The 14774-nt window shown below is 42.5% G+C and overlaps 1 protein-coding gene across 2 annotated transcripts in view; it reads left to right on the top strand.

Annotated features, from left to right (window-relative positions):
• Positions 1 to 2482: 2482 nt before the first annotated feature.
• Positions 2483 to 14774, top strand: part of slc4a2a (solute carrier family 4 member 2a) — a 52490-nt gene continuing 40198 nt past the window's right edge. For both annotated transcript variants that reach the window (XM_084057925.1, XM_084057926.1), the window contains exons 1-5: positions 2483 to 2563; positions 4585 to 4711; positions 6512 to 6686; positions 8003 to 8219; positions 8791 to 8831. In XM_084057925.1, coding sequence (XP_083914051.1) covers positions 4655 to 4711; positions 6512 to 6686; positions 8003 to 8219; positions 8791 to 8831 — 490 coding nt within the window. In that variant the 5' untranslated portion in view covers positions 2483 to 2563; positions 4585 to 4654. The remainder of the gene's footprint in view (positions 2564 to 4584; positions 4712 to 6511; positions 6687 to 8002; positions 8220 to 8790; positions 8832 to 14774) is intronic.

Below are 14774 nucleotides of genomic sequence, written 5' to 3'. Positions count from 1 at the left end.
ATTATATTATCATATTATATTACTTACAAATTCTTTACTCACATTGTAGAAAATGTATATAGACACTTCATTTGTCAATTTTGCTTGCCTGGCCACAGAGTTATTGAAGATAAAGGTGCGAATTTGCCAATTTGGCAGCCATTCAGATATGCAGATTAGAAGGTCAAAAACTAAACATTTAGCATGGGGAAAAAGTATGTATTTTAGATGTCCTAAGGATGGCAAAAATACAGATAATTAGGAACAAAATAAGGGGGATGCACCTTTTGCACCGTTTGAGTACTACGGTACATCATTTTATGTAATGGTGGCCTCTAATTTGCATACTTATTTACAATTTATTACATTACAAATATCTTCCACACATTGTATGACCCTCAGAACATAAATATATACACTTTATTTGTCAGATTTGCTTGCTTTGTTATAGAGTTGTTTAAGAAATACTTCAAAATCGGCAGCCATTTTGATATGCAAATTAGGAGGTTAAGCACTAAGAATTTTGCTTGGGAACCGTGTTTTTCTGATTCAGCACCCTTGAATTATGTAATATGGCCTAGTTCCCGACTTTTACCCCCAAATGCCTCTAATAATCACATATTTCAGAAATCCCACCGGTCTATGTGAGCTTGTAGATCTGCTATTTTCAGCGCATGATCAACTACATCAGGTCTAGCTCCAACCTCGACTCCTGCACCTATACAAACCCCATGTTAGAGCGTCTCAAACCTTGCCTGTGTTTAAATCAGTGGTGTAAAGTAACTATAAGTACATTTACTCGAGTACTGTATTTAAGTACAATTTTGAGGTACTTTGACTTTACTGGAGTATTTCCAATCTATATTTTTACTTCTACTCCACTACATCTCAGAGGCAAAATATTGTACTTTTACTCCACCACAATTTATTTGAAAACTTTAGTTACTGGTTACTTTGCAGATAAATTATTACATTATAAACATGCATTAACATTTCAGCCCTATTTTATACCTAGGCTATTTGAAAATAGCTGATCTACAAGCTCACAACGCGTCGCAACGCGTTGTGAGCTTGTAGATCGGCTATTTTCAAACATTAACATTAGTACTTTATTTTTGGTACTTTAAGTACATTTTGACACCAATGCTTTTTAACTTTTATTCAAGTACGTTTTGAATCCTGTACTTTTACTTGTAACAAAGTACTACATGGCAGTATTGCTACTTTTACTTAAGTGAAACATTTGAGTACGTTTTCCACCACTGGTTTAAATCATGTGTGAAAACTGACTTCCTTGGTTTTTCGACGATTCAGACTGAGAATTGCTGTTTCCGTTAAGCAATGTGTCTGTGTTGAGCCCTCTATGTGTTTTTCCCCTGTTTAGTGTTTATTGTTTTACTCTTAGTAGGCTACTTTATATTTGTTTTACTAGTGTACAGCACTTTGGTTCAATGCTGTTGCTTTAAATGTTCTTTATAAATATAGTGGATTGGATTGGATTGGAAACGTCTAATCCTACCCCTAAATGGTCGTCACTCGTCACGGTGTCTACTTTTCAAATTCTACAATGATTGTGGGGAGATTTGGCCCTTACAAGTACAGTAGACTAATACAAGAGTAACACACGCACGCACGCACGCGCGCGCGCACACACACACACACACACACACACACACACACACAGAGAGAGAGAGAGCGGCCATCTTGTTTCCCACAGACACAGGTTCCCAGACATTAGCAAAGTGTTGTGACTTCAAACTAAACAAACTCCTGGCTTTGTTCATAACTCATAACATCATGTTTTACTATCTAATATATGTGTGTGTATCTCCCCCCCTCCCCCCCTCTCTCTCTCTCTCTCTCTGCGTGCGTGCGTGCGTGCGTGCGTGCGTGCGTGTGTAGAGGTGTACAATAGATAATTGCACACTGATATTTTACAGTGTTTGTTCATGTTATGGGAACACACACACACACACACACACACACACACACACACACACACACACACACACACACACACACACACACACACACACACACACTCACAGCCGTTCACACCGCGGTTAGAATAAAACACACAAACACAGCATTTGTGCATTTGCTGCTAAATGTTTAAGGATATGTTTAAGATTATAACTCATAATGGTTGTTATGGTGTCTGTATGTCACTCACACTCTCTCTTTCTCTCTCTCTCTCTCTCTCTCTCTCTCTCTCTCTCTCTCTCTCTCTCTCTCTCTCTCTCTCTCTCTCTCTCTCTCTCTCTCTCTCTCTCTCTCACACACACACTCACACACTCACTCACTCACTCACTCACTCACTCACTCACTCACTCACTCACTCACACACACACACACACACACACACACACACACACACACACACACACACACACACACACACACACACACACACACACACACACACACACACACACACACACACACACACACACACACACACACACACACACACACACACACACACACACACGGTCCTATGCAGGGCAGGTATAAATGAATGTGTGTAGTTCAGTTCTTGATGAAGCATTCCGGAGGACAGATCACATCTCCACAGACACACCAGGTAAGATACAACTACCATAGTCATCATAGTCAATCATCCATAGAATGAATACTTCCATACTAGATTGTACACCAGAGGGTCTTCAATAGTTTTCAGGCCAAGGACCCCTTGGCTGAGACAAAGACAAAGCAGGGACCCCCCACTACATGTTGTATAAAATTGTGTTGCAGTGCAGATTAAACTTTTTCATAGATGTCATAGATAGCTTCGTTTGACTTGCTTGACAGCACTATTATCAGTGTTGTGTAAATGAAATGTTTTTGTTTGTTTATCTTTTCTATTTAATATGTTGGATTCATGTTAATGTGTATTTTCAGTCATTCGCTGTAGTAACTCTGAGGACCCCCTAGGGTATCTGGACCCCCTGTTGAAGACTCATGTTATACACTACACAAGATAGACAATACAATACTATATCAGTAGTTCTCAAACTTTTTCATGTCAAGGACACCCAAATTAGGTTGTATTTGGCCGCAGATCCGCTTCTCAAAATATTTTGTGCCAGGGACATCCATACAATTTTCCAAGACGATTATTATATATTTTTTAATGGCAGATGTGACCTGTTGTTACTTTCAAATAGATAGATAGAATAGTATAAATTCAACTGAACCACTGTAGCCTACTATTATATATGATAATACTACTGGTATACTATACTATATTATACTAGTATTATTATATACAGGTGGCATGTCAAAATAATTTAAGTCTTCAGTCGTTTTTTTCTGTAATGTAAATACAATAAATACTTAATATGCAATAACAACATAATTATTATATTTTCCCTCAGAATATGGATGCTGTGGTGCAAGTGGTTAAGACAAGTGACATTTTATGAGTTTTAAGCATATTTGGATTATCACAATCATTTTGGCCACTCTAGTTGTGACATTATTTTTGTATATGGTCCCATCGTTAAGCCTAGGGGCTGGTATCTCTCATCTTCCTCTTACAATTTACAATATAGGCATTTAGCAGACGCTCTTAATCCAGAGCGATTTACAGTATAAGCAAGGACAACACAAGGTAATACATCAAATTTATAGAAACAGTAATCGACTAATACAATAATACATGAATAAACCAAGAACCTATCATCAGTCTAACCGTAGAATATTTAAAAAAAAATCCATAATCTGTAGATTGAAACTATAAACTATAAACATGCTATCTAAGTTACATTTTTGCCTTTGCATAATCCTGCATGGTCGTCAAGGCTAGGGCAAGTGCTACGGGCTGAGATGGAGTCTGAAGAGGTGGGTCTTCAGATTACGGCAGAAGATTGGGAGTGAGTCTGCAGTTCTAACTGCAATGGGGAGTTTGTTCCATAGTTTGGGAGCCAGGAGGGAGAAGAGTCTGGGACGTGTGTAGCGTTGTGTCCCGGATGTTATAGCGAAGGTTCTGACAGAAGGTTCTGTGTTAGCTGATCTGAGAGAGTGGGAGGGGTTGTAGGGTTGGATCAGGCTTTTTGAAGGTATGGGGGTGCCATACCTTTGGTTGCTCTTTACAACTCAACATAGATTCTCAGAGGTCTTCAACAGGGGTGTCCTCAGAGTTACCACACAGGGTCTGCCAAATGCTTGTGTTGATGGGACTGTTTAGTTTTTCCCCTGTACTCTGTTAAAAGTAAAAGTCCGGATTTTTTTTGAGAAAAAGTGCAAAAGCCTATTTTCAAATAGCCTAGGTATAAAATAGGGCTAAAGTGGATAATGTATGTTTTATAATGTAATGTATTTATATATGCAAAGTAACTAGTAACCTAAGTTTTCAAATAATTGTGGTGGAGTAAAAGTGCAATATTTGCCTCCGAGATGCAGTGGAGTAAAAGTAAAAGTATAGAAATTGGAAATACTCCGGTAAAGTAAAAGTACCTCAAAATTGTACTTAAGTACAGTACTTGAGTAAATGTACTTAGTTACTTTACACCACTGGTAAAGTGGCCCTTTAATATGTAATAACATTTGAGTACTTCTTCCATCACGGATCTAGGATTAACATTGAACTGTGTCCTGTCCCAGGTTATGCTGTCTACACCCTGACCCTATAACGCCGACCTTTGAACCCTGAACCCTGACCCCTGACTCAACCATGAGCTACCTCCAGACCTCCCCTGACCACAATGGAGCCCCGCCCACCACGTCTACTGTGAGTCCACATGTACATTTACACTTGCAAGTAATACGGATTACTTCTACACCTGCTAGTAATCCACATTATATTTCAGGAAGAAAAAAGAAAAATAAGAGGGGGAGAAAAGAAAGAAAAACTGAGAAACATGTCGAGGTTAGGCAAAAAAAAAGATTTGAGAAAGAGAAAAATATCTACTGTATAAAGTATGCATATTTAGACCTTCTATTAGCCTAATCCAGATTACATTTACACCTGCTGAGACTAACTTGAAAGTATTCCCAGGTTTTAATGGGTTTTCTCCAAATGATGCTGCATTTTTAATGCATAGGACCGGGTAAACTGTTGTGCCCTTCTTTGTCCTTTGTTCAGGGTTGCTCGCTGCTTAAACTATTAAGAAAATAGTATTTATTTTATTTTTAACATGCTCATGAAGTGCACTGTGCTCAACGTGAGGGGTGCAAAAAAGTAGCAAACGTTTCGGCCCTGGGACCTTCGTCAGTGCTATTATGCATATTTTCTCACTTTGAGCACAGAGCACTTCATGAGTAGCCTGACACTCAGCCTGAATTCTCATTTCGTTTCACTCCATTATTCAGTCTGAAAGCCCTCTCAGTGCAGCCGTTTTCTGAGATGGGGGCGAGGCCAAAGTGGGACTCTTTGAAGATTGGTTCGTACTGGATTATCTCGATCTCAATAGGCTCTATGCACAGCAGCCATATTGTGAAGACATTCACAGGTGATACTAATGAAGGCTCTGTTCCATTCTGGTCAAACAGAGTCAGGGTGCTGATATTATGCATGTTGGCTCACTGGAAACACTCTGCTACACCAGTGGGACTACTGTATGGTTCCTTAGGGGTTTCCAAATGGCCCCTTACGGGTGTGTAACTCTGAGAGTTATGGGGGTCGTGGAAATTGAAAAATGTGAGAACCACTGTGCTGCACTAAATGGAACAGAGCCTTCATTAGTATCATTGGTAACACCTGTAAAGGAGGTGAAAATATGGCTGCAGTGCATAGAGCCTTTTGAGCCGGGCCGCCGGTTAGATTGTCAACCGAGAAAACCCCGTCGAACAGCGTCACCAGACCCTGAATGAGAGGCTAGTGATTCAGGGGCTGGAGCCAGGCTATTTTACGAGCATGTTCAAATAAAATAAGTACTATTTTCTTAGTCTCTGTCTAAGGAGTCTTCCTTAATAGTTTATGCAGAGAGCAAGTCTTTTTCTGCCAGTAACGCATAGGACCACAATGGAAACAAGTCCCCAGGACATTTTTGTGTTATCCTTTTATCCTCTATGTCTTATTGTTAGACCCTCCAGAAAAACACAGGCAAAAATCCTTGATTATGCGGGCTAAAACTCTTGATTAAGCGGGCTAAAATCCTTGATTTTGCGGTGAAATTGCGGGAAGTTGCAAAATATGCGGAAAGTTGTGAAATATGCGTCAATAATGCGGAATATGCGATATGCAAAAAGTTGCAAAATATGTGAAAAGTTGCGAAATATGTGAAAAGTTGCGAAATATGCGATGCGAAGCGCATATTATGCGATGCGCATATTATGCGATGCGGCCTTTTTGAAAAAACGTTACCCCCACATAATTATGCGCCATTTTGCTGATTGTGGGGTAAATTCTGCGATCGCATAATCTCATTTTTCTGGAGAGTCTAGATTGTATTTAAAGTATTCAATCAATCAATCAAAAAATGGCTTCATAGATTCATTTTCCAGCACTACCATCAGGGTTACTGTATGTACATTCAATCTGAGGTGTACTGTGCTAATGTGTTACAATGTTCTGTCTGGCCTCTTCCAGCCAGCCACAACTTCCCCTCCCCTCCACCACCATGCTGACGACGATGACGAAGACGATGAAGACGACGATGAAGATGACGACGACCTGAGGAAGACCACGGGGGAGGAGACTTTCCAGCAGATCCTCCAATGTCCCTCTGACAAACACAAAGCCTATGACCAGCAAGACTTTACAGGTGAATGAAAGCAACTGTCAGTGATGGAATAGGTACTCACTCGTGTTTTACTTAAGTAAAACTTTCAATTCTGGAATGTAGATAATACTCTGTTAGGGCGCGCTCCCACCGCACTTTTATTTTACCTCTGGGGCGGAATCTGCCAATGCTTTGTCAATGCAAATGCGTGGATTCTTGGAAAAAATCCCAAGACCATGAATCCACGCATTTGCATTGACAAAGCATTGGCAGATTCCGCCCCAGAGGTAAAATAAAAGTGCGGTGGGAGCGCGCCCTTACAAGTAGAAGTCCCGTATTCAAAATGTACTTTAGTAAAAGTACAAAAGTATAAAAAAATACACTTTAAGTACCAAAAGTACAAGTACTCATTGTGCAGAATGTCCCAGTTCACGAGTCCAAAATGTATAAAACATTTTTTCAAAATAGCCGATCTAAGCCCACAATGTGTCACGACGCATTGTGAGCTTGTAGATCTGTTATTTTCAAATAGACTAAATACATACTATTTAGTCTATTAGTAACGTTTTCATATAATTGTAGAGTATAAATACAATATTTTACTGAGATGTAGTGGGGTAGAAGTATAAAAGTATTGAAAATTACTGAAGAAAGTAAAAAAGATCAAAACATTTTACTTAAGTACAGTACTTGAGTACTTAGTTTCTTTACACCATTGGCAACTGTTATAAGCCCAATGCATACTAACAGCCGAACAGCCGAACAGCCGCCGTCAGCATTAAAGGGATAGTTCACCCCCAAAATTACATTTTTTCTATCGATTAGTCACCCTATGGAGACTTGAATTCATGGATATTTGTTCGCATTCCTAAGCCAATAATTTGATGACCGGCAGCGGTTCCGGTAGGAGACACAAAGAGTCTCCTTTGTGTCTCCTGTCGGAACTACTGCCTACCGGTCCACTGGTCAAATTATTGGCTTAGGAATGCGACAAAAACAAAAAAATATCCATGAATTCAAGTCTCCATGGGGTGACTAATCAATAGATTTTTTTTTTTTTTAGTGAACTATCCCTTTAATGAATGTAATTCATTATGTTCTCATAGACCACTGTCAGCCTTAATGTTTTTTGATTGATTGATTGATTGATTGATTGAATACTTTATTAGTCAGAAATGTAAACAGCACGCGGTAAGTCAGACATTTAGGCTAAAAGGATAACACAAATAAATCCTAGGGACTTGTTTCCATTGTGGAAAAATGACATGGTCCTATTAATGTAAAGTCATTAATAATAATTGTTCCCATAGACCACCGTCAGTCTTAATGAATGTAATTAATAATAATTGTTCCCATAGACCACCGTCAGTCTTCGCTCCACGCCCACATCCCTCGCTCCACAGCGCACCCCGATGGCAAGAAGAAGCAGAGCAACAAGAATAGGAAAGGGGCGGTGCAGAGGAGAGGCTCCGCCTCCAGTGCAGGTCCCACCATAGAAGAAGACAAGGAGGAGGAAGGAGAGGAGGAGGAGGAGACAGACTCCACCCCTCCCTGGCCTGAGGCCACGCCTACCGAGTGAGTAGCCAATCAAATCGTTTCTTATCCAATAGAGTGACGCTTGGGTGCGTCGAGGAAGTCATGGTGAAATGGGATGGAAAGTGATATGCAACGCATAAACAAAACAGATAATAATCATTTTTCCTATGGGATGAATTGAGTCTATTGTGAAATTGAACGCATTTGGTATGCTCTTTTTCTACTCTACACCAAATCCCTTCACCAAAAATAGCCAATCTACAAGCTCACAAAGCTCACACTTGTCATGTTGCGCCGTCTTTTGAGCTTGTACAATGCATTGGCCATTCTTGGTGAACACTTCCCCCAGAATATGAAGTGGTTAACAAAATAAATGCCGTTGTATGAGTTTTAAGCATATTTTGATCGTGATAATATTGTTAATCACAATTATTTTGGCCACAATAATCGTGACGTGAAATTTTCATATCGTCCCATTCCTAGTTGATTTGAGTGAATTTTAAAACATGCAAATGGCAACGTCAGAAAACAAGTATGTTTACAGTTAGTTACTGACTGTTTGTAGATTAACTGATAGATTAACTATCATTCGTTATTATTGTCATTACAGACTGACCCGTGTTGCTACAGAGTCCCTGCCGTCAGCACAGAGTGAGTTTACTTTATTTATTGTGTTAGTTGACTTTAACTGTAGTGTTATAAGGTATATATATAAGGTATGTGTGTAATCACTCGTCACACACAAACATATGATGATGGTGTCAACACTAAAACACTAGCATTGAGCATTTACTCTCTCTCTCTCTCTCTCTCTCTCTCTCTCTCTCTCTCTCTCTCTCTCTCTCTCTCTCTCTCTCTCTCTCTCTCTCTCTCTCTCTCTCTCTCTCTCTCTCTCTCTCTCTCTCTCTCTCTCTCTCTCTCTCTCTCTCTCTCTCTCTCTCTCTCTCTCTCTCTCTCGCACGCACGCACGCACGCACACACACACACACACACCGATTCACTCATTCACGCATATACAAGCACATACACACTCACACAGATGGTGAAACCATGCATGCATGGTGCGAGGCACCAACCTGCTCATCAGGAGCAGTTAGGGATTCAGTGTCTCGCTGAAGGCAGGCCCCCAGAGTTGCTGAGAGACATTGAAGCCGCCATCCCAGTGGCCAAAGCTGGAACTGCAGGTGGGGCGAAACACATGCACGAGCAAAAAATACTGAGATATTTATATATATAAATATATATATAATGTAATATAAATATGTAAAAATATTATACATAAATACATATGCATTTACATATAAACATGCATCTCCAGTGTATTTAATAAATATCTCGCGTTCATGGCTCGACACACGGGCTAGCTCATGGAGGTAGTTTGTGACGTAGGATGCAAAAAGGACACTAGTGAGGCCTGCTCATAACGCTCTAATCGACTCAATATTGACCCAATATTCCTACTTCTGGCAGACTTCAAAACGCCACTGAGCACTTTCATAGAAATGGCTCAAGGACACTTCGACACACAGCCAGGGATTGAAACGGGAACCTTGCGATTCCAAGACAGCTGCTCTATCCCTCCTGAGCCGCCGGGGTCCCAGTAGTGTATTATGAGCGTAGATCCCGTAGACTGGACGGTGCATATAGCCTTTTTAGGTTTGGAAACAATAACAGTTATTATATATACCTAGATTGGACACCGGAAATGCCTACCCATTCATTTGACTGCTTCTTCCGTGTTTGGTTTGATGATGTCGAGAGTCCCTATCGCATGCGCAGAAGTGTCCCGGGGTCCCTTCGCATACATAGTAGCGTCCTGTATTTGTCTACGTCACTGACTACCTCCGTGTGCAAGCCCGTGAGTTGAGCCCATTGGTCGAAACCGTTTTCACTCGTTCATGTACAGTATAGGGCCCTAGCTGTAGTTAAGTTACAGTACCAGAATTGGCCACCAGGGGTTTGGGCAGAAATCACACTTATTTTGCTGTGTCATGCATACAGGAAATAAGTGCGACACCCCTTCTTGTCAACACAGTTTGTAGTGTGACACAGAGAGTGGTTTCATGTGGCGTTCACACTGGCAGCTACAAAAGATACAAACATACAAAACTACAGAGTTACGCAGTGTATCTGTCGCTGCGGCGCTGTTGAAGTGTTGCTCAACACGCGCGTTGGCGTCAGCATGCGTCCGACGAGCGAGAAAAATATGAAGGAAAATATAAAGCCTGATATCGCTGAAAGAAATAATGCGTTTCCCAACATTACAAGCAGGAATTGCATGACGAGAGAAGGTGAGGGGAAATGTTAAACAACACTTGGTCATTTTGTAACTTTGGAGCTGTAGTGCCAGTGCCTGATGCCAGAGCTCAACTTAGATTGTAGCTTTGTAGATTGTGTAGCAGCTACAAACGTCGGGTGTAGCTTTGTATCTTCATGTCGCTGGCTTCAATTGAACATGGTAGCCTTTAGCTTTGTAACTGTCGGTGTGAACGCAGCATCACACTTATTTCCTGTGTCATGTACAGACTGTGGTGACAGGAAGGGATGTCAGAGTGTGAGAGCTTGTGGATTGTATTTGCTTGAATACTGAAAAGACTTTGATAGCCAATTCTGATCATCTACAGTATGATGCTCACTTTAATTTAGCAAACATGACAGAGGAACAAAAACAAACGAAACAAAAAAACACAAAGGTCTCCACCTTTGCAGTCATTTAAACAAACATCCGTTCCCTGAAGTCCTTCCAAAGCATCTCTGGTGCTACATTCACTCCTGACTCAACTGACTGTAGAAGTTTATACTCTTACAGAAATTCTCCTTTTCAGTCAGTCCCAGGTTACCAGTTGAAGAGCTCTCTCCTGTATGATGCTGTTTAGCTCCTGGAGGGCATCACTGAGCACGTCCTCGTGCTCTTCTTTCTTTCCCATCTGAATGAACTCTCCGCTCTCTTTAAAGGGTGCCAATCTCCTCATCCGTCCTTCCTTCTGTTGTTCCATTGCCTGGAACTCGTTCTCTGCCTCTTCCATATCTATAACAGTCTATATGTGAGTTCGTCTTTTCTGTTGGTGTTGGCAGTCATGGCCGCCAGTTCCCACCTGATGTCGTGTGGGAGTCCAGACTGCTCCAGGCCGTACTGAATAACCTCTAGCTTGCATAGCGTCTTCAGACTAGGACTTAGATCTAACATGTACAGCTCATCGGGTGTGTCTTCTCCAAAGAGGATGATACAATGTCCCACCATGCAGCAGCACATCCTCGTCATCCAACACGGGCCTATTCCCTTGGGCTCAACCTTCTTCCAACAGAAGGTCTCTGGATTGTATTTCCACAGATCATTGAAGTTCGGGCACAGGTTGTGCCCACCAAATATGTACAGCTCTCCATTGTAGGTAAAGGCTGAATGACCCCAGCGTCCTTCTGGAAGAAGCTGTGCAGAATGCGTGCTCAGCCAGCAGTTGGTCTCTGTGTCAAACACACTGATGTTGCTGTAGTTGTGGTTGTAGTTGTAGCCCCCAAATACAAACATTTTGGTCCCGATGATGGTGGCAGACTGCAGGTCTAGAACAGGCGCCGGAATGCCTCCGGCGTTAATTACCGACCAGACCATTGTGGTGGTGTCCAACTTGTAGATGTCATTAGTGTATCTAGTCCGCCGGTTGAACCCTCCGTAGATACACATGACCTTCCCCAGGACACAGGCCGAGTGGTTGTACCTCGGCCCCGGGACAGTCCCAGAAACGTTGGGCTTGAACCATCCGTGGGTGTCGACGTCGAGCGCGTAAAGCACGTTGCAGTACTCCTTCGTCGAGTACCTGTACCCGCCCCAGATGTAGATGGTGTCGTCTATCAGCGCGACCGTGTGGCGATGTCGCCTGGAGGGAAACGTTGTGAGGGAACGTTCGCCTCTGTCAGCCGTCGCCGGGGCCAGCTTCGCCCAGCGCAAAGAGACTGTGTTAAAGACGTGCACGTCGAGGTGGTCCTTGTCGTTCGCGTTGGTCTCCCTGACCAGTAGCCCTCCGAAGCAGTAGACCTTGTGCCCTACGGCCACAGCGGCGTTGCCCTTTGATCCCTTCGGTCCTCCTTTCGCACGGACCGTCCAGCGTACCATGTCACGCGCCAGACGACAACGTAGATAAAGAGACAATGTTTCGAGAATTGTTAAAAGAATAAAGTGTTTTTTTGTACAGCATTTGCTTATATTTACAGCAGCACAAACTTCAAGCAAAGCCTGGCCTATCCATGGCGTCGATGGGTTGCGTTGGCCAATCACGGGAGCTGATGCCTGTTGAACTAGTTCAGTGGGTCCGGAGACCCCCAGGGGTCCTTTAGGGGGTTCCAGGGGGTCCCCAGTATTTTAAATGACTGGTAACTCTGAGATTGTACAAGGGGAACTAAATGGACGGTTACGGGTCCATTTGGTTCCACGTGTACAATCTCAGAGTTAGGGGGTCCGTGGCCCTAATACATAGTAAACTGGGGGTCCTTGAAATGAAAAGGTTTGAGAATCACTTCTATGACATGCGGTGCAACCTTTTGTACACGTGGCACCCCCTATTGGTAGAATAGAAAGTGGCTTTGGAGGGGCACTTGACAGAGGCCCCTCAGCCTGTGATTCCAATTTGGGGTCAATTGGATTTTGTGTTCTTTTGTAAGAAACAGCCCCTTTTACTGATGTTTGAAGTGGGATCCGGGGACCCCCAGGGGTCCTTCTGAGAGTTCCAGGTACTACTAAGCGAAATAGATTAATATAGCAACCGTTTAACCACTTTAACCCTATTTTGTTCTATGGCTATTCGAAAAATAGCCATAAGTCTACAAGCACACAATTTGTGACGTGTTGTGAGCTTGTATTTACAGAAGCAAAAACGGTAAGCTAAGCCTGGCCAATCCATGACGTCGATGGGTTGCGTTGGCCAATCAGGGAAGCTGATGCCTAGCTCAGTGGTTCTCAAAGTGGGGTCCTTGAGAGTGTTCCAGGGGGTCCCCAGCTAAATGACTGGTAACTCTGAGATTGTACAAGTGGAACTATTTAATACAACATTTTGAAGAAAATTGAATAATCTTGAAAAGTTTTAACGCAAATCTTGTATGACACAACATATTTTCAGATGCGGGTCTGCGGCCAAATGCATATAATTTTGTCAGTCTTTGCCATGAAAAAGTTTGAGAGCTCTGGTATGGAGTAAGAACAAGAGATACTGCATATTGGTTGATAATGTACCTGTTGGGTTCTGTGGTGGGTTATTGGTTGGTTGGTTGGTTGGTTGGTTGGTTGGTTGGTTGGTTGGTTGATTGATTGGTTGGTTGGTTGGTTGATTGATTGCATACTTTATTATCATGGTTATTAACAGCACAGGAAGTACAGTCAAATGTTAAGCTAAACACAAAAATCCCAGGAGCTAATATTTCCATTGTGGTAGGGTTGGGATCCTTTAGGTTTTTAACGATTTCCCTATTAACGGTCCGAATCCTTAAAAAGAGGTGGTGCCATGGTTTTGCACTTTTTCTGTCTTTCATGTGTCTATGAGGTTGATAGAACTTCATTAAGCCCCCTGGTGGTGTTTTTATGGTGTTTTATGTCTTCTCTGACTATTTTGAGTTTCTTCCTGGAGGCTGAAACCTTGAGGGTCAAACGTGCCAATAGAAAAACAACGCTTTAATGACGTTGTAGAAATATACCCTCCCCCTCATTATCATAACACAACAGGTGTGGGCATGAGGAGGAGGAGGGACTAGGACAGGAGGCGGAGGGACTGGTTCAGGTGGGAGGTGCTAAGGTGAGAACCAGGTATATTTAATGAACTGGAGGTGTGTCCACATAAAAACATAATTTTAACACTTTCTGTACACTTTTTTGAAAAAAAATCTTCCTCCTAGTATAACCATAATACCTGATGATCATGTTTTAGGGGGGGGGGTCACTGAAAATCCTGGCACCCCGTCTTTAATTGTTCCCTTTAACGATACATATAATATATATATATATTAAAAAAAGTATATACTGTACAATTTTAGCCTTCATTATAAATTAAATCATACTATAAAGAATACATCACATTGATGCACCTGGGACGTATCATCAGTGTTGTAGCCTGGGGTCATAGGGTGTTTCGGGTCTCGCAACATACACCCTCGCCCAGGTGACCCAGCCGGGGTTGATCAAGCCCCAACTTACGCCCCAGGTAGCTACCCACGGTCAGTCCTATAGGGAAAGACAGGGCCAATCAGTCCGCTTCTCTGGAACTACTCTGCTGGAACTCGGGGGAGGCTCTGGCACGTGGAGGGACTAGGCTCTGTGGGTTGTCTCCTGGCCGGGCTCTTCCTTCGTCTCATCAGGTCCAGGACCTGAGCGCTGTACCAGATCCTCTGCACCATCCCGATCCAAACATTTCCTTCTGGCGGGATGGTTTCTTGGGCCGATACCACTAGATTGGGCCGTCTAATGGTATTAGCTCCACTTGCGGTTTGCTTGAATGGCCCTCCTAAAGGCCTCACCGTGGGTTTGTTGGGCTTCTTCCTCACGGAAGACACAGGCTGGGGCGCTAACCCATACTGCTCCCGGTATGCCGTCTACATTCCGGCTGTCACCCGTCT

The sequence above is a fragment of the Gymnoscopelus microlampas genome, assembly GCF_963454915.1.
Source record: "Gymnoscopelus microlampas genome assembly, chromosome: 5".
Taxonomy (NCBI): Eukaryota; Metazoa; Chordata; class Actinopteri; order Myctophiformes; family Myctophidae; genus Gymnoscopelus; species Gymnoscopelus microlampas.
The sequence above is the reverse complement of the archived record's forward strand: the minus strand, read 5'-3'. Positions and strand labels throughout refer to the sequence as shown.